This window comes from Pelophylax lessonae, assembly GCF_965119305.1.
Source record: "Pelophylax lessonae genome assembly, chromosome: 4".
NCBI lineage: Eukaryota > Metazoa > Chordata > Amphibia > Anura > Ranidae > Pelophylax > Pelophylax lessonae.
The window spans coordinates 18,749,474-18,770,594 of NC_138771.1; the positions used below are offsets into that span (position 1 = coordinate 18,749,474).

Sequence of the window (21,121 nt, forward strand, 5' to 3'; positions counted from 1 at the left end):
TCAATATCACTTGATAGTTTGTGAAACCCTCGGTGCCAAAATAACGCGATTGATTGCTATTTAACTTTAAAATATAACATTGAAGGGAAGCTCATAGCAAAACACTTAACCACCTGTGAATGTCATTCAAAATGCTGAGAGGTTTGAAACTATTTTTAGTATTTTTTATGCCGTATACTAGTGCCAAAGATTGTTGCTTCCTAATGGCTTGTGCAAAATGCTGCTGGGATTTCTTTGGCTTTAGATATTTGGGTAAGCACCACAGATGTCAAGTTTCACATGAATTGGTCAAGTACATCTCCTGGGGCTAAATAAAGCTAACAGGAGGGCCAGCATGACTGGGGCGAGCAGAAGAGGCGGAGTTGTACAATGGGTTGTGGGGGGGGGGGGGGTATTTTTAATAAAGAATTGTACTTGCCTGATTGGGAGGTTGAGGGTCATGGGTGGCCCCCTAGTATGAGGAGAGGAGGTTGAGGGCCATGGGTGGCCCCTTAGTATGAGGAGAGGAGGTTGAGGGTTATGGGTGGCCCCCTAGTATGAGGAGAGGAGGTTGAGGGTCATGGGTGGCCCCTTAGTATAAGGAGAGGAGGTTGAGGGCCATGGGTGGCCCTTAGTATGAGGAGAGGAGGTTAAGGGTCATGGGTGGCCCCTTAGTATGAGGAGAGGAGGTTGAGGGTCATGGGTGGCCCCCTAGTATGAGGAGAGGAGTTTTAGGGTCATGGGTGGCCCCTTAGTATGAGGAGAGGAGGTTGAGGGTCATGGGTGGCCCCCTAGTATGAGGAGAGGAGGTTGAGGGTCATGGGTGGCCCCTTAGTATGAGGAGAGGAGGTTGAGGGTCATGGGTGGCCCCTTAGTATGAGGAGAGGAGGTTGAGGGTCATGGGTGGCCCCTTAGTATGAGGAGAGGAGGTTGAGGGTCATGGGTGCCCCCCTAGTATGAGGAGAGGAGGTTGAGGGTCATGGGTGTCCCCCTAGTATGAGGAGAGGAGGTTGAGGGTCATGGGTGGCCCCCTAGTATGAGGAGAGTAGGTTGAGGGTCATGGGTGGCCCCTTAGTATGAGGAGAGGAGGTTGAGGGTCATGGGTGGCCCCCTAGTGTGAGGAGAGGAGGTTGAGGGTCATGGGTGGCCCCCTAGTATGAGGAGAGGAGGTTGAGGGTCATGGGTGGCCCCTAGTATGAGGAGAGGAGGTTGAGGGTCATGGGTGGCCCCCTAGTATGAGGAGAGGAGGTTGAGGGTCATGGGTGGCCCCCTAGTATGAGGAGAGGAGGTTGAGGGTCATGGGTGGCCCCCTAGTATGAGGAGAGGAGGTTGAACCTTGAAAAGCTTTTGCCAGCATTGGTAAAATTTCTCCCGCCCTTCCTGGGGCATTTTGGTTTTTCTGGTCCTTTTTATTTTTTTCTTATTCCTTTTTTTGTTCTTGGTTTATCTAAATTTAATCTGTTTTGTGGGTTTTTGTTTATACTTTTTGATTCGCACTTTGGTGTCTAGGTCATTTTGTTCACATGTCATAGCAATGGGAGGGGCCTCTGGGTCTTTCCCCAGTTCTGGATCGGAAGGATTTGCCCCCTTAATGACCAGGCCATTTCTTACGATTCAGGATTGTGTTATTTTAACGGACATTTGCAAGGTCGTGCGACACTGTACCTAAATAAAATTGATGTCCTTTTTTTCCCACTAATAGGGCATTTTTTTAGGGGTATTTGATCACCTGTGCGATTTTTTTGCGCTATAAACAAAAAAAGCGAAAATTCTGGGGAAAAAAACATTTGTTTTTTCACATACTGCTATATTACATTCCCAAAAAAAAAAAAATTCAAAATCAATTTTTTTCATACTTTTAGGCCAACTTGTATTCTGCTACATACTGTATTTTTGGTAAAAATCGCAATAAGTGTACATTATTTTGATTGGCTTGAGCAAAAGTTATCGCGTCTACAAACTAGGGGGAAGATTTATGTCATTTTTATTTATTTATTTATTTATTTATTTATTTTTACTAGTAATGGCGGCGATGTGCAATTTTTAGTGGGACTGCGACATTGTGGCGGACAGATCGGAGCCCTAACTGACACCTGGTGTCACTACCTGCTGTACCTGACACTATTCTGGCACTATTCTGATTTTTACATATTTTTTGGGGGGGAATTTCATATAAAAAAATTTGAAAAATATTGTTATTTTTTCAAAATTGTCGCTCTTTTTTTGTTTATAGCGCAAAAAGTAAAAATTGCGCAGGTGATCAAATACCACCAAAAGAAAGCTCTGTTTGTGGGAAAAAAGGACGTCAATTTTATTTGGGTACATCGTCGTACGACCGCGCAATTGTCCGTTAAAGTCACGCAGTGCTGATTTGCAAAATAGGGCCTGGTCAGGAAGGGGGTAAAATCTTCTGGGGCTTAAGTGGTTAATATAATTCTCCTTTAAGGGGGCATGGCTGGGTGTCCTCTACCTACATACTTTTGCTAATAGATGTTCCTCGTTCCCATCTCAAAAAGTTGGGAGGTATGCTATATAGATCAGACCAAAATGAGGGACAAATGAGGAGTAACGTGGGACAGAGTGACTTTGTTCCAAACCAGGGACAGTCCCTCAAAATCCGGGATGGTTTGGAACTAAGTATATGGGTGCCCGACTCACCCCTGACATCACAGTGGGAGGGCTCTACCTCAAATTGGCCTAACACCTGGTGTCACTACCTGCTGTACCAGACACTATTCTAGCACAGAGCCACCTAACTGTCCCTGATTTTAAGGGATTGTCCCTGATTTGGAACAATATCCCTCTGTCCCTCTTTCCTCCTTTTTTGGTCTGATCTGTAATTTTGTATATAAAATGCTCTTTTTATCTTTCAAGAAGTGTTTCCCAGTGCTAAACCTTTCATCCAATTTTTAAATTGCTGCATTTGTAAATGTCAAAACCCAGTATAAAGAAATAATAGGATTAAAAAAAAGCATTTGTGGGTTTAACTCATTTTTTTTTTTTTTTAAATATAATTCTCCTTTAAGGGGGTGTGGCTGGAGGGTGTGTCCTATGCCTACATACTTTTTCTAATAGATGTCCCTTGTTCCCATCTCAAAACGTTGGGAGGTATGCTATATAGATCAGACCAAAATGAGGGACAAATAAGGAGAAAAGAGGGACAGAGGGACTTTGTTCCAAATCAGGGACAGTCCCTCAAAATCCTGGACGGTTAGAAACTAAGTATATGGGTGCCCTACTCACCCCTGACATCACAGTGGGAGGGCTCTACCTCAAAGCGGCCTAACAGCTGGTGTCACTACCTGCTGTATCAGACACTAGTCTGGCACAGAGCCACCTAGTGGCAAAGTAACTAACTGGGCCAATCAGGAGAGAGAGTCCCGGATGGCTGAGAAATATAATTCTCCTTTAAGGGGGTGTGGCTGGGGGTGGTGGTGTCCTATACCTATGTACTTTTGCTAATAGATGTCCCTCGTTCCCATCTCAAAAAGTTGGGAGGTACTGTATGCTAAATAGATCAAACCAAAATGAAGGACAAATAAGGAGGAAAGAGGGACTTTGTTCCAAATCTGGGACAGTCCCTCACAATCCGGGATGGTTAGGAACTAAGTATATGGGTGCCCGACTCACCCCTGACATCACAGTGGGAGGGCTCTACGTCAAAGCGGCCTAACAGCTGGTGTCAGTACCTGCTAGTCTGGCACAGAGCCACCTAGTGGCAAAGTAACTAACTGGGCCAATCAGGAGAGAGAGTCCCAGATGGCTGAGAAATATAATTCTCCTTTAAGGGGGTGTGTCTGGGGGTGGTGGTGTCCTATACCTACATAATTTTGCTAAAAGATGTTCCTCGTTCCCATTTCAAAAAGTTGGGAGGTATGGTATATAGATCAAACCAAAATGAGGGACAAATAAGGAGGAAAGAGGGACTTTGTTCCAAATCGGGGACAGTCCCTCAAAATCCGGGACAGTCCCTCAAAATCCGGGACAGTCCCTCAAATTCCGGGATGGTTAGGAACTAAGTATATGGGTGCCCGACTCACCCCTGACATCACAGTGGGAGGGCTCTACCTCAAAGCGGCCTAACAGCTGGTGTCAGTACCTGCTAGTCAGGCACAGAGCCACCTAGTGGCAAAGTAACTAACTGTACCTGTCTACAAGACCCTATAGCCAAATAATTTTGGCTTCCTCCACTACAGGCTGTGATTGGATAGTGAAAGAACAGCAGATCACGGATTAATTAATCTCTGCATGCTCTCCTTCAATCAGCAAGCTCCATTTGTTAGATGCACATCACTGTACAATGCAGTAAAGTGTGACTGGACTACAAAGCTGCTTCTTCCCCTCCCAGATGCATTGCAGGAGGCCAATACAAAGACGGATTTAGATGCTATTTTAAAATGCATTCAGTATGTTGTAATGAATACGTAACTGGATTAAATTGGAGTCTTCTATCTGCATACAGTTACACTTTAAGGGACTTGTCATGTTACGTTCTAAATAAATGGTGTTTTTATGCTCCACGAATGGAAGCCGTGTCGCTGAGGACAAAACCTGTTGGCGTTATTGAAATTGAACGCCGCTTTTCCCTGAACTGCCGGGTGACCTTCACATCTCAGGCGTTCTCCGGTACACCAGACTCCACTGTGAATCGGGAGCAGTGCTGAGCCAGTGCAATGCAAGGGTGCTGCTTTTGTAACTTTTATTCCAATCACAAATGGAAGGTATTGATTTTGGGAAAGCAGGAGGCAAGAGTGGCAGGCACCCAGATGAGGAGAAACAAAAATGAAATACCAGAATTGATTGGTTCCACTGACCAGGACGACTTTCTTACTTAGCTGGTAATATCTCACACGGCGAAGGGTCAAAGATTAGGCTGGTAAAAAGGAGGGGCTTCCAATGCTATCATGAAATATAAAATAACTCGCTTTTTCTGAATGTCATCGGTGCTCTCCTTGATGCTGAGAGAATATCAAATATTTTACTACTCGGAGAACAAAATGCTGTGAAATCCGGAAAAAGACTTTCAAGAGATAAGATGCGGAGCTCTGGGAGCTAATCCTTGTGTGGGGCAGCTTCAAAGCCGTCTGTGCAGATTGGATACATTGCACGGGGAGCACGGCGGCATGGGGGTGTCTGTTGACGAAGGGCTGTTTGTAGAATTCTAAGCTTGTTCCTTGGGAAAATTAAGAATCTGCAGTGTGAGCTCAGCCTTTTCTTATATATGCACGCTCAAGTTTAGAAGCTAGAAAACAAGGATTGCTCGTTGACCTTGCATGCAAATACGGATCCGACCCACAATCCAGTGGGGCAGAGGCGTAACTAGAACCTTCAGGGCCCCGGTGCAAGAAACCATGAAGGGACCCCTGGCCGGGGCCCTTCTCTTCAAGCCTGGGGCTCTTCCCACTGATCCTGGGGCCCTTTACTCTTGTTGCGGGGCCCCTTATTACGGTCCTACAGCGGGACCCTTTCACAAGTTCTGCAGTGGGTCCCCTTCCTGCCATCTTTGGGCCCCCCCCATAGTGGTGGAATGCCAGGGCCCGGTCGCAATTGTGACCTTTGCGATCCTGGAAGTTCACCTACTGGTGTCAGTAGTTTTTATTTTTTGGCCCTTCCCTTCAAGCCTGGGGCTCTTCCCACTGATCCTGGGGCCCTTTACTCTCGTTGCAGGACCCTTTCACAAGTTCTGCAGTGGGCCCCCTTCCTGCCATCTTGGGGCCTCCCTATGGTGGTGGAATGCCGGGGCCCGGTCGCAAGTGTGACCTTTGCAATCCTGGAAGTTCACCCACTGGTGTCAGTAGTTTTTATTTTTTGGTATTTTAATTGTATTATTTTTTATCATTTTATTTTATTGTTTTACAGTGTTACTGACTATGACTCTGTCCATTCAGAAAAGGAAGGAGCTGGTAAATTACATATTTACCGACCCCTTCCTGGTTCTCTATTGTGACACATCCCCTGCAGCAGCCAGCAGGAGAGGGAAGGGAGCACAGTGGGGAGGGGGCGGGGACGGACGGACCAGGGAAGCACACAGGGGCCCAGAGACAGCAGAACACAAGTGAACTGTATAGGAGGAGTGGCGGGGGCAGCATACAGAGGAACCAATCTCCTCAATTTTCCTCCTGCAGCTACAGGAGGAAAAAGGAGGACAGTGATTTCTCTACATGCTGCCCCCGCCCCTCCTATCCAGGTGTACAGGGGAGCCGCACAGGTCCCCTGTAGCATGGGGCCCAATTGCAATTGCAACCCCTGCAACCCCTGTAGTTACTCCCCTGCAGTGGTGTAAAAATGGGTAACAAAGTGTTGAAGGTATTCGCCTGGGCCACCCGGGAAGAGATGCTCCCTGAGGTGCTGTAGTTGGTAATTTGTGTGCCAAAGGCACTCACACAGGTCCTTTCCACATTTAGTGACAACACCGGTTTTCTTGCCAACATCGTATATAACCCTTTCACTTAATCCCCTGTGATCACCTTTACAGACGCCTTACGAGCCCTGTGGACTTTCTGGTGAATATACCTGATTAAAATCTCTGGTTACAAACCCTTCTTTTTATCCATTAGCGATGTAAAAATACCCCCCCTGAAGAAGACTACTACCCCTGCTTTATGGCCGAAACGCGTCAGAGTCAATATGCTGTAGTATCCATTTGTAACTATGCATGTTTTTTTTCTTCGCTGTTGGACATAATTTTATCAATATTTTTGTAAACCAGAGCTCATACTTTTAGACTCCATTCACACTAGCGCGACTTGTCAGGCGACTTGGTCATTGAATAGTACAGGACCCGTTCCAATAGGAGCGACACAAGTCGCTCCGACTTAGAAAAAGGGTCCTGTACTACTTTGGGGTGACCTGGAGGCGACTTGCATTGACTTCAATTATATGAAGTCAGTGCAAGTTGCGCCGAGGTCGCGGTGCACAGCGTCGCCCCAGCAAGTCGTGTCGCCGCAGTCTGAACAGGGTCTTATTCTTGGAAAACCTATTTCTTGAAAGAATTGTAAAATAAAAGAATCCCCTGGGGAAATTTTCTCTTGTTTTTCTTTAACCACTTCAGCTCTGGAAGGTTTTACCCCCCTTAATGACCAGGCCATTTTTTGCGATTCGGCACTGCGTCACTTTAACAATTGCGCGGTCGTGCGATGCTGTACCCCAATACAATTTTTTGCGATTCGGCACTATATTATTTTGAATATAAAATTTTTCATGTATGTCCTTTTTTCCCCACAAATAGAGCTTTCTTTTGGTGGTATTAGATCACCTCTGCGTTTTTTAGATTTTGCGCTATAAACAAAAAAAGAGCGACAATTTTGAAAAAAACACTATATTTTTTACTTTCTGCTATAAAACATTCCCAATAAAAAAATTTTTAAAAATCAAATTTTTTTTTATCAGTTTAGGCCAATTTGTATTCTGCTACATATTTTTGGTAAAAAAAAAAATCCCAAAAACCGTATTTTAATTGGTTTGCGCAAAAGTTATAGCATTTACAAACTACGGAATAGATTTTTGGACTTTTTTGTTTATTTTATTTTTTTATTAGTAATGGCGGCGATCAGCGATTTGTAGCGGGACTGCAACATTGCGGCGGACAGATCGGACCCCTAACTGACATTTTTGACACTTTTTGGGGACCAGTGACATTACTACAGTAATCAGTGCTAAATAATATGCACTGTTACTGTATAATGAAACTGGCAGGGAAGGGGTTAATACTGGGGGTGATCAATGTACTGTATGCCTAATTGTGCTTACTAACTGTGGGGGGGGGGGCTCTGTGACAGAGAGATCGGGGCTGTAGCTTAGCTGAAACACATGATCTCTCTGTGCCTGTGTGACAGAAGTGCCGCCTGCTTTGTTAACATAGGCAGGCGGCTCTCCTGTCAGTTTCCCCATAGGCTGGTGGTGATCGTGCCCGCTCCTCCCGCATTCTGGCTCCCGCTGTGTCTAATCACAGCGGGAGCGCGGCTCCGGCGGCGCACGGCGTGCACATAATAATGTAGATCTACGTGATTATGCGCAGCTGAGCCGCCCTGCCACAGTAAATCTGCGTGGGGCAGTCGGCAAGTGGTTAATGTTTATTGGGGTGTGCAGTCTCCAAAAAAAATTCCTAGTGCAAATCTCTTGTCTTACAAAGTGTTGAAGGATCCTTGTCCTTGCATGCAAATTTTTTTGTGTAATTTATCTTTATTGTCAAGATAAAAGTAATTAGTAATACATCATGGAGATTGGTACATATGGGATGCATGTACAGGTTTACAAGGTTCACATGTCCCACACATGGCTCCAAGGTATTATTGCCCTTGTTTGACACCCTAAAAATTTGAAGATGTGAAAATTCTCTCATTGAGGGTATCAAGTGCCATACACATTACATGACCCACAAGGACTGGTCAAAAAGGAAGAGAAAAAGGTATATAAAAAATCAGTAGAGAGGAGGGTAAAACCCTTTAATAACCCATTGGACCAATTAAAACAAACTGAGCCTGGGATGCCCAAGAAGAGAGAAAAAAGGGGCGATTTGGAGTTGCAATGTTTGGTGACAAAACAAGGGAGATAAAATCTCCAATACTGCACCACATTTAGCGCATAGTTCCCATTATAGTGCTTGCTCATGAATATACAGATATCAATGATTCCAAGTATGCTGTTATAGCCATCATCATGCATTGCCAATCAATATCTTCTAAAGTCAGTAGTAAGAGGCAGAGGGGTTGATTTATGAAAGGCAAATCGACTATCTACTTTGCGGGGGAAATTTCCCCAGAGCACTTTAGAAAGAATACCCAATCAATGCAAGGAATGCATTTTTGCTTGCACATGATTGGATGATGGAAGTCAGCAGAGCTTCACCTCATACATGGAAGGGGAATGGGGGGGGGGGGCAGTATGGCACATGCCAGGGCCGGAGTGGGACTCATTTTCAGCCCTGGAGTTTCATGACTTAGACCGGCCCACTTTAGTTCATGACTGACTATATTAAAATAATGTAATTAACACCTCAGAATATAAGTTTGCAAAGGTGCACTGTTCTCTATTCTCTACAGCCTTGTAATTCATTGTATTTTTCAAAAAATATTTACAATTCAGTGCAAATTCAGTAGCCTAATGCCCCATACACACGTGCAGATTATCTGCAGACTTTTGTCTGCAGACTTACCTTTTCTATGTAGTGCAAGGGCCTGCCAGATTGCATACAAATTGAAAGTGTTTAGGTTTGACCTCATATTATATGGTTTTAGTAAGTCTGCAGACAAAAGTCTGCAGATAATCTGCACGTGTGTACGGGGCATAAGGCCTCTTTCACACGGCCGCTCCGTTTTTTTTGTCCGCTGTGGCACATTTTTTTTTTTTTTTTTACGGACACGGATGACACTTGTGTCATCCGGTCCGTATGTCTGCATATCATCCTATCCGTTTGCGGATGATATACGGACATAATGCATGTCTATGGGGTACAGGGGGAGATGGTTAGAGGCTGTGGACATGGTACAGGGAGAGATGGTTAGAGGCTTTGGGCATGGTACAGGGGGAGATGGTTAGAGGCTGTGGGCATGGTACAAGGGGAGATGGTTAGAGGCTGTGGGCATGGTACAGGGGGAGATGGTTAGAGGCTGTGGGCATGGTACAAGGGGAGATGGTCAGAGGCTGTGGGCATGGTACAGGGAGAGATGGTTAGAGGCTGTGGGCATGGTACATGGGGAGATGGTTAGAGGCTTTGGGCATGGTACAGGGGGAGATGGTTAGAGGCTGTGGGCATGGTACAAGGGGAGATGGTTAGAGGCTGTGGGCATGGTACAAGGGGAGATGGTTAGAGGCTGTGGGCATGGTACAAGGAGAGATGGTTAGAGGCTGTGGGCATGGTACAGGGAGAGATGGTTAGAGGCTGTGGGCATGGTACAAGGGGAGATGGTCAGAGGCTGTGGGCATGGTACAGGGAGAGATGGTTAGAGGCTGCGGGCACGGTACATGAGGAGATGGTTAGAGGCTGTGGGCATGGTACAGGGGAAGATGGTTAGAGGCTGTGGGCACGGTACAAGGAGAGATGGTTAGAGGCTGTGGGCACGGTACAAGGAGAGATGGTTAGAGGCTGTGGGCATGGTACAAGGAGAGATGGTTAGAGGCTGTGGGCACGGTACAAGGAGAGATGGTTAGAGGCTGTGGGCATGGTACAGGGAGAGATGGTTAGAGGCTGTGGGCATGGTACAAGGGGAGATGGTTAGAGGCTGTGGGCATGGTACAGGGAGAGATGGTTAGAGGCTGTGGGCATGGTACAAGGAGAGATGGTCAGAGGCTGTGGGCATGGTACAGGGGGAGATGGTTAGAGGCTGTGGGGGGGTCTTACCTGGCCGTGATGAGAGGCGAGCGCCACTGCTGGGCCACTGCAGTTTTTTTCTTTCGATTTAAAAATGGCGCCCCCCCGGCGTCATTAGGTCACTGCTGGCAGAGGAGGCGGGACAGATTACTTAGCTGAGACAGGAGGCGGGGCGGAGGCGGGACGAAGTGCTTAGCTGGGAGGAGGTGGGAGGGAGAGAAGACATCCTCGGGTCAGAGAGGAGGCGGGGCGGAGGCGGGACGAAGTGCTTAGCTGGGAGGAGGTGGGAGGGAGAGAAGACATCCTCGGGTCTGAGAGGAGGCGGGGCGGAGGCGGGACGAAGTGCTTAGCTGGGAGGAGGTGGGAGGGAGAGAAGACATCCTTGGGTCTGAGAGGAGGCGGGGCGGAGGCGGGACGAAGTGCTTAGCTGGGAGGAGGTGGGAGGGAGAGAAGACATCCTCGGGTCTGAGAGGAGGCGGGGCGGAGGCGGGACGAACTGCTTAGCTAGGAGGAGGCGGGACGGAGGTCGAGCATAATTGTAATAATGCAGAGCTTGCTGATTACATTTTTTCTCTACCTCCGTCCCGTCTCCTCCCAGCTAAGCAGTTTGTCCCGCCTCAGCCCCGCCTCCTCTCAGACCCGAGGATGTATTCTATCCGTGCCGCCTCCTCTCTGTCAGCTGTGTTCTAAATTTTAGAACACCTGTGTCACCGGCCCTCAACCCGACCAGCCCACCGGGAATTCTCCCGGTTCTCCCGATTGGCCAATCCGGGCCTGGCACATGCTCAGATATTTGGTTGCTCTGCTCTCATTTTAAAGGGTGCCAGTATGACACATGCTCAGATATTTGGTGGCTCTTCCCCCACTCTAGAGGGGCCAGTATGGCATGTGCTCAGATACAGTGCCTTGCGAAGGTATTCGCCCCCCTTGAACTTTGCAACCTTTTGCCACATTTCAGGCTTCAAACATAAAGATATAAAACTGTAATTTTTTGTGAAGAATCAACAAGTGGGACACAATCATGAAGTGGAACAAAATTTATTGGATATTTCAAACTTTTTTAACAAATAAAAAACTGAAAAATTGGGCGTGCAAAATTATTCAGCCCCCTTAAGTTATTACTTTGTAGCGCCACCTTTTGCTGAGATTACAGCTGTAAGTCGCTTGGGGTATGTCTCTATCAGTTTTGCACATCGAGAGACTGAAATTTTTGCCCATTCCTCCTTGCAAAACAGCTCGAGCTCAGTGAGGTTGGATGGAGAGCGTTTGTGAACAGCAGTTTTCAGTTCTTTCCACAGATTCTCGATTGGATTCAGGTCTGGACTTTGACTTGGCCATTCTAACACCTGGATATGTTTATTTGTGAACCATTCCATTGTAGATTTTGCTTTATGTTTTGGATCATTGTCTTTTTGGAAGACAAATCTCCGTCCCAGTCTCAGGTCTTTTGCAGACTCCATAAGGTTTTCTTCCAGAATCGTCCTGTATTTGGCTCCATCCATCTTCCCATCAATTTTAACCATCTTCCCTGTCCCTGCTGAAGAAAAGCAGGCCCAAACCATGATGCTGCCACCACCATGTTTGACAGTGGGGATGGTGTGTTCAGGGTGATGAGCTGTGTTGCTTTTACGCCAAACATAACGTTTTGCATTGTTGCCAAAAAGTTCGATTTTGATTTCATCTGACCAGAGCCCCTTCTTCCACATGTTTGGTGTCTCCCAGGTGGCTCGTGGCAAACTTTAAATGACACTTTTTATGGATATCTTTAAGAAATGGCTTTCTTCTTGCCACTCTTCCATAAAGGCCAGATTTGTGCAGTATACAACTGATTGTTGTCCTATGGACAGAGTCTCCCACCTCAGCTGTAGATCTCTGCAGTTCATCCAGAGTGATCATGGGCCTCTTGGCTGCATCTCTGATCAGTCTTCTCCTTGTATGAGCTGAAAGTTTAGAGGGACGGCCAGGTCTTCGTAGATTTGCAGTGGTCTGATACTCCTTCCATTTCAATATTATCGCTTGCACAGTGCTCCTTGGGATGTTTAAAGCTTGGGAATTTTTTTTGTATCCAAATCCGGCTTTAAACTTCTCCACAACAGTATCTCGGACCTGCCTGGTGTGTTCCTTGTTCTTCATGATGCTCTCTGCGCTTTAAACGGACCTCTGAGACTATCACAGTGCAGGTGCATTTATACGGAGACTTGATTACACACAGGTGGATTCTATTTATCATCATTAGTCATTTAGGTCAACATTGGATCATTCAGAGATCCTCACTGAACTTCTGGAGAGAGTTTGCTGCACTGAAAGTAAAGGGGCTGAATAATTTTGCACGCCCAATTTTTCAATATTTTATTTGTTAACATAGTTTGAAATATCCAATAAATTTCATTCCACTTCATGATTGTGTCCCACTTGTTGTTGATTCTTCACAAAAAATTACAGTTTTATATCTTTATATTTGAAGCCTGAAATGTGGCAAAAGGTTGTAAAGTTCAAGGGGGCCGAATACTTTCCCAAAGCACTGTATTTGGTGGCTCTGCCCACACTATAGAGGGGACCAGTATGGCACTTGCTCAGATATTTGGTGGCTCTGCTCTCACTCTAGAGGGGGCCAGTATGGCATGTGCTTGGATATTTGGTGGCTCTGCCCTCTAGAGGGGGCCAGTATGACACCTGCTCAGATATTTGGTGGCTCTTCCCGCACTCTAGAGGGGGCCAGTATGGCATGTGCTCAGATATTTGGTAGCTCTGCCCCCACCCTAGAGGGGGCCAGTATGGCACTTGCTCAGATATTTGGTGGCTCTGCCCCCACTCTAGAGGGGGCCATTATGGCACTTGCTCAGATATTTGATGGCTCTGTCCCCACTCTAGAGGGGGGCCAGTATTACACATGCTTGGATATTTGGTGGCTCTTCCCCCACTCTAGAGGGGGCCAGTATGACATCTGCTCAGATATTTGGTAGATCTGCCCTCACCCTAGAGGGGGCCAGTATGACACTTGCTCAGATATTTGATGGCTCTCTCCCCACTCTAGAGGGGGGCCAGTATTACACATGCTTGGATATTTGGTGGCTCTTCCCCCACTCTAGATTGGACCAGTATGGCACATGCTCGGATGTTTGGGGGCTCTGACCGCACTCTAGAGGGGGCCAGTATGGCACATACTCAGATATCTGGTGGCTCTGCCCCCACTCTGGGGGGCCAGTATGGCATGTGCACAGATATCATGAAGGGCTCTGCCCAACCATCGGGTTCTGTGGCCATGCACAGGATATTTTTCATGTGTGAGTAAAGACAGCAAAGTTTTGGGACTTCCATAATAACCATCTTTGCACGTGCATGGGGAAATGCTATGTGTGCCCAGATGTTAGGGGACTTGTGCGTGCTCAGGTCTGATGGGATCCAAAGCCCTGGGGCAGATCCATGCATGTGCTGAATGCAGGGAGTGCAGACATCATCCACATCTGACAGAGAAATGCAAAAGTGCTTTATCCAATTGGAAGAGAGGGAAAGGGAAGGAGGCAGGGCAAGAGGAGATTAGGGTAAGGGTGAAAGTCTGCATTAAGCTCTGGGGAAAATTCCCTTGCAAAGTGACTTGAAAAGTGAACAGCCTATTTGCCTTTTGTAAATCAACAATGCCATAGACTCATATTTTTGCAGTAGATTCCCAAATTACATATATGGTTCGGTTTTTGGCACCAGATCATAAAAGGGTTGTCCTGGAACTGGAAAGAATGCAGAGAAAGTCAACTCCATTAATAAGAAACATGGAGCACTTAATCCAAGAGGGAAGATTCATTGAACTGAATTAGTTCATCCTTGAGAAGAGGGAGCAAAGCAAGGATACCTTTTATAAATACCTAAATGATCCATAAAGAAAATTCAGAAGAAAAATGTTGACTTTAAGGTCACAACAAAAGACTCAAGTGCATGATTTGCATTCAGGGGAAAAAACAGTTTAATTTTCATAGGTGTAAGAGCATTGGAAATATGGAACAGACTTCTAAAGTAACTAGTTTTAGGAGACTTACTAGATTGCATTTACAAAAGTATAAACAGCTACATAAATTAAAAGGCAAAAATAAAAAGTAACGTGTTGGCTTTTCGTAATTAGGAAAGGAAATTTGACCACGCAAATTGATTTTTTGTCTTGCTCAATATCAACCAGGGTTCTGAGGAGACATGGGGGTTTTGTTTTTTATTTTTTTATTATTGGTAGAACTCTTTAACCACTTAAGCCCCAGAAGATTTTACCCCCTTCCTGACCAGGGCCTATTTTGCGATTCAGCACTGCGTGACTTTAACGGACAATTGCGCGGTCGTGCGATGCTGTACCCAAACAAATTTGACGTCCTTTTTTTCCCACAAACAGAGCTTTCTTTTGGTGGCATTTGATCACCTGTGCGATTTTTTGATCATGCGCTATAAACAAAAAAAGAGCGACAATTTTGCAAAAATAACAATATTTTTCACATTTTTTTTATATGAAATTCCCCCCAAAAAAATGTAAAATTTTTTAACATTTTCGGCCAATTTGTTTTACGCTACATATGTTTGGTAAAAAAAAAAATCGCAAAAAACGTATTTTGATTGGTTTGTGCAAAAGTTATCGCGTTTACTAACAAAGGGAAAGATTTTTGTCATTTTTTTTTTAACGAGTAATGGCGGCGATCTGCGATTTTTTTTTCTGCGAGACTGCGACATTGCGGCAGACAGATCGGACCCTTGACTGACATTTTTGACACTTTTGGGGTTACCAGTGACATTACTGCAGTAATCAGTGCTATACATATGCACTGTTACTGTAAAAATGACACTGGCAGTGAAAGAGTTAACTGTATTGGAGAGGGAGGGGTTAAGTGTGTCTTAGGGGTGTGTTTCTAACTGTGATTGGCTGTGGCTACTAGTGTAAGAACAGAGATCAACGGTCCTACATATTATAACCGTCTGATCTCCATTCTTACACAGGGGAGAATGACAGGCGGCTGTGTTTACATTAGCCGCCTGCCTTTCTCCCGCTCTAACGGACGATTGTCAGTGCCCGGCAGACATCAGGTCTGCCGGGCACACGCGCGGGGGGGGGTGGTTGGTTCCGTGACCGCACAGGAGCGGGACCTTCGGCGGCGCACGCTCGCTCCATGGAGCCTCACAGGCTAGCTACGTACCCCTATGTCGCTTTGCCTGTGAGGGGCTGACTGCCGACGTAAATAGTCGTGCGGCGGTCGGCAAGCGGTTAAACTCTGTCCCTGAAACAAAAATATAAGAACCTATCATGCAATGATACCAAGGTTGACTTTGGTTTTCCTCCAAAGACAGGTGGCGAGGAGGCTTTCTGTCGTGTCCTTATCACCTGTTTTAACCCCTAAAACCTACATTGCACGCAGTTGTTTCTGATCCTTAAGGCAAGGGAGATCCTCCCGGACTTTTCCACCAAGATCAATGGCACAACTATCGGACCCCCTCTGCACATGCAAGGATGCTAATCCTAGACTGAGACCTCTGCTTTTAGCCTCCCATCCAATCACTGTCCAAATCTTGCCACCTTCACCTCCGTAACATCTCCAAAATATGTTCATTCTTAACCAGCAACACCACAAAGCTAAGAAGTCATGTCCTGGTTTTCTCTCGGTTTCACTATTGTATTTCCTTCCTTGTTGGTCTACCTCTACACAGACAAACCGTCCCTTCAGACTATTATGTATGATGCTGTCAGAGTTATCAACCCTACCAACCACCCCTTGCTGTCAATCCATCCACTGGCTTCCAAAGCAACTCAACTCAACAAATAAAATTCAAAATACTCCCCCTTAGGAGGGGAATGCCGTTGTCCCCTCGGACTGTAGGACTTGAACACTTACCCCGATTAGGGGAAACGGACCTGGATGCCGACCCCTCCTTTCCCGCCGCTACTGTTCCCTTTTCCCTTCCCCCGTTCCTTCCCTGCTGCCTTTTCCAATTTTCCGTGGTACCTGGATTCCTCCTTTCTTCCTTTTCCCCCTTCTTTTTTATTTTTTCTTTCTTTTCAGTGCACTGACAATTGGATGATGCCTCCCCTAGTCAAGTGTGCTATATTGGGGTTGGGGGCCGCCTCCCTCCTGGGGCGCAGTGAGTTCCCGTAGGGGCGCCGGGGGGGCGGTGCCCGGGCCAACCGACCTTTAGTGTGGAAGAGTGGGGGCTCTGTTTCTACCTCGATTTTAGTCGATATCTTACTGTTTCTACTGTATTTTTTGCTTCTATAAATATATATATATATTTCTATATTTCATGTTCCGAACATGCTGTACCACTTTATATTTGTATGGCTGAGCCATGTTGGCTCATTTTGCACTGTTATGACTTTTATTCTTTTTCACGAAAACTCAATAAAAAAATATTGAAAATTAAAAAAAAAAAAAAAATTCAAAATACTAACATACAAAATCATCCAACTCTGCCCTCAACTATATCACCAATCTCATCTCAAACTATAACCCAAACTATCTACTTCGCTCTTCCCAAGACTTCCTCCTTTCTAGTTCCATTGTCTCTTTCTTCCGTTCTCAACTCCAGGATTTCTCCCTTTCTCTGGAACTCCCTACCCTAATCTGTCCGGCTATCTCCTACTCCAGGGGTCTCTAAACTTTTGAAGCAAATGGCCAGTTCACTGTCCTTCAGGCTTTAGGGGGGCCAAACTGTGGTCAGGTGGTCAGTGGGAGTAGAAAATGCCCCGGCATCAGTGCTTCATCATTGGTTTTAATAGGGGAAATAGTGCCCCATTGTTGGTATTAACGTGAAGAATAGTGCCCCATTGTTGGTATCAAAGTGAAGAATAGTGCCCCATTGTTGGTATCAAAGTGAAGAATAGTGCCCCATTGTTGGTATCAACGTGAAGAATAGTGCCCCATTGTTGGTATCAACGTGAAGAATAGTGCCCCATTGTTGGTATCAACGTGAAGAATAGTGCCCCAGTGAAGGCATCGGGGGAATGGTGCCCCATCATTGGTATTATTTGATGAAATAGTGCACCAATGGCCAGATAAAGAGAAGCAAAGGGCCACATTCGACCCCCTGGGTGGCAGTTTGGAGACCACTGTCCTGCTCTGTCCACTTTTAGGCAATCTCTTAAACCTATTTCTTTATGGAAGCCTATCCTTGTCAAGGGTGCCAGGAAACCAGACCACACGAAAATGCAAGTAAAAAAAGCAATTTATTAATGCAACAATATTAATCGCATAGCAAGAGAGGAACGAAATCAAGAACAGCAGGGGTCAAGTTCGGAAGCGGGTAGTCAATAGTCATCCAAGCTGGGATCGAGTCCAGGAACGGGTAGTCATCCAAGCCGAGATAGAGTCCATAAGCGGGTAGTCTGCCAAAGCCGGGTAATCAACCGATGCAAGATCGTCTGCAGAGCCAGGAAGGTTGTCAGCCAAGCCAAGTCATGCACGGAAAAACCACAGAGACCAGAAGACTGCTAGCAGTGATGCACCTTGGAGCACAAATGCAAGGGCAAGGTCTGAAAGCCATCAGGTGATATAGATATATATATATATATATATATATATAGTCAGGTGTGCAACATCATCACTGAGCGACGCCCAGGCAGCAGACAAGTGATGATGCAAACAGAGTTTATAAGAGACAGCAGTCTGCACATGTCCAAGATGGCTGCCAACAGGAAGGCAAGGTAAGACCTTGACAATCCTGCCTCCATCTGGATCTCAGCCAGACCTCAAAGGAATGTGTCTGTGTTGGACCAATCAGCTGTGGGCAAGACATTAAAGCGGCCACAAAAAAAAAAATTCAATGAACATACCCCCGGGACAGTCAGGGCTAGTACATTCCACAATTGCTAGCCTCTGATCTGTCCCGGTTCGCACTTACCTTTTAGAAGAAATACTTATCTTTTAAAATTTCTTCTCCAGCGCTGCCATCTCAAGTGTGGGCAGCTTGAAGCCAGCGCGATCCTCTTCTGCGTCCTCTTCCGTCCTCTTCGGTCCCACGATGCACTGCACCGGCCCCTGCGTCACTTCCGGGGCTGCAGCGTCATCCCTGCACAGCTTCTGGGCATGCCCAGAAGCTGTTTAGCAAGGTATGACGGCGCCTGCACCGCAACTGACGTCGGGGCTGGTGCAGGCGCATTGACTCCTGGGAGCGATGACGTTCAGCTCCCAGGAATCAATGCAAAGCGGAAGTGACGGCGCGGGCCGCAGCCGCAGAGGGAGGAAGTGGAAGAAAGGTGAGTATTTTTTTCTGCAATTACAAGGTAGGTAAAAAAAAAAAAATCCTAACATCTTTTTCAGGTGAGCTATAGCAAGCGGATGGCCTAAAATCGACTATGTCGATTTTGTGGCCGGAACTCCGCTTTAACACAGAGAAGTGGGGATGCTCATCACTTCATTAACCTAATGAGGCCACATGGCCGTAATAGGCCTGCCACTAATTGGCCTGACAGCTTTCTTTATACCAAATCCAAGCTCTTCCCTACTAAGGACTGGTAAGCTGCAATATATTACATTTTTTGTGAGGTTTAGATAAACTTTATTAAATTATGGCTTTTTGCAGGTTCTTAATTCAATGTCAGATGCCGCTAGAGGCAGTGTTCCATTGGTGTGTGCGACTGATATTATTCTCAATAAAACCAATGAAAGCTGTAATATGGCACCAATAAATGGGCAGTGAAATTAGATTTTTTTAGGTTTTAAGAGTTTCTCTGCAGTGACTTGTATTTTATATCTCAGACGGAAAAAAAAAAAAAAAAACGCTGCTTGATGTTGATTTCATTATACATAATACAGTCCGCACAGCCCCGACACAAAGAAATCCAGCACCGTATGATAACCGAGCTAGTTTCAGGAAACTAAGGCTGCCATTCATGGTGAAAAGTGATGGCAGATGAGGCTGCACATATTTCAAATGTAATTAGGGCCGCGTTATGTATTTTTTTTTTCCCGTGCATTCATTTTTAGATGAGGTTCTAGCCATCTCTGTTGCTGATCTGTACAGAAATCATTCCAAGTTTCTATAAGCCATTAACCTCTCCTCTCTTCTCTCCTCTCTTTCAGCTATGCTGTGACTGTGCAGGAATCGTACGCTCACCCATTTGATCAGATTTATTACACTCGCTGCACGGACATCCTCAACTGGTTCAAATGCACCCGACACAGGTATGAACTTTGGGGGCCGGTGTGGGCCCATAGGGTATACTTTGTGGTGCATTGACAAGGCAACAGTTAACCACTTTACCACCAAGCTTATTTTTGACACTTTATGTTTACAAGTTTAAATCAGTATATTTTGTATATATATATATATATATATATATATATATATATATATATAAGTATATATAAACTACTTAAAACCCCCCAAACTTTTTATATATATATATATATATATATATATATATACAGTGCCTTGCGAAAGTATTCGTCCCCCTTGAACTTTTAGACCCTTTGCCACGTTTCAGGTTTCAAACATAAAGATATAAAACTGTAATTTTTTGTGAAGAATCAACAACAAGTGGGACACAATCATGAAGTGGAATGAAATTTATTGGATATTTCAAACTTTTTTAACAAATAAAAAACTGAAAAATTGGGCGTGCAAAATTATTCAGCTCCCTTAAGTTAATACTTTGTAGCGCCACCTTTTGCTGCGATTACAGCTGTAAGTCGCTTGGGGTGTGTCTCTATCGGTTTTGCTCATCGAGAGACTGAAATTTTGCCCATTCCTCCTTGCAAAACAGCTCGAGCTCAGTGAGGTTGGATGGAGAGCGTTTGTGAACAGCAGTTTTCAGTTCTTTCCACAGATTCTCGATTGGATTCAGGTCTGGACTTTGACTTGGCCATTCTAACACCTGGATATGTTTATTTGTGAACCATTCCATTGTAGATTTTGCTTTATGTTTTGGATCATTGTCTTGTTGGAAGACAAATCTCCATCCCAGTCTCAGGTCTTTTGCAGACTCCATCAGGTTTTCTTCCAGAATGATCCTGTATTTGGCTCCATCCATCTTCCCATCAATTTTAACCATCTTCCCTGTCCCTGCTGAAGAAAAGCAGGCCCAAACCATGATGCTGCCACCACCATGTTTGACAGTGGGGGTGGTGTGTTCAGGGTGATGAGCTGTGTTGCTTTTACGCCAAACATAACATTTTGCATTGTTGCCAAAAAGTTTGATTTTGGTTTCATCTGACCAGAGCACCTTTTTCCACATGTTTGGTGTCTCCCAGGTGGCTTGTGGCAAACTTTAAACAACACTTTTTATGGATATCTTTAAGAAATGGCTTTCTTCTTGCCACTCTTCCATAAAGGCCAGATTTGTGCCGTATACGACTGATTGTTGTCCTATGGACAGAGTCTCCCACCTCAGCTGTAGATCTCTGCAGTTCATCCAGAGTGATCATGGGCCTCTTGGCTGCATCTCTGATCAGTCTTCTCCTTGTATGAGCTGAAAGTTTAGAGGGACGGCCAGATCTTCGTAGATTTGCAGTGGTCTGATACTCCTTCCATTTCAATATTATCGCTTGCACAGTGCTCCTTGGGATGTTTAAAGCTTGGTAAATCTTTTTGTATCCAAATCCGGCTTTAAACTTCTCCACAACAGTATCTCGGACCTGCCTGGTGTGTTCCTTGTTCTTCATGATGCTCTCTGCGCTTTAAACGGACCTCTGAGACTATCACAGTGCAGGTGCATTTATACAGAGACTTGATTACACACAGGTGGATTCTATTTATCATCATTAGTCATTTAGGTAAACATTGGATCATTCAGAGATCCTCACTTAACTTCTGGAGAGAGTTTGCTGCACTGAAAGTAAAGGGGCTGAATAATTTTGCACGCCCAATTTTTCA

The 21,121-nt window shown here is 45.4% G+C and overlaps 1 protein-coding gene across 1 annotated transcript in view; it reads left to right on the forward strand.

Annotated features, from left to right (window-relative positions):
- The window catches only part of MEGF11 (multiple EGF like domains 11), a 1,080,387-nt gene that overhangs the window by 187,423 nt on the left and 871,843 nt on the right, over positions 1 to 21,121 (forward strand). Inside the window, exon 3 of the mRNA XM_082255259.1 lies at positions 19,330 to 19,431. Coding sequence (XP_082111385.1) covers positions 19,330 to 19,431 — 102 coding nt within the window. The remainder of the gene's footprint in view (positions 1 to 19,329; positions 19,432 to 21,121) is intronic.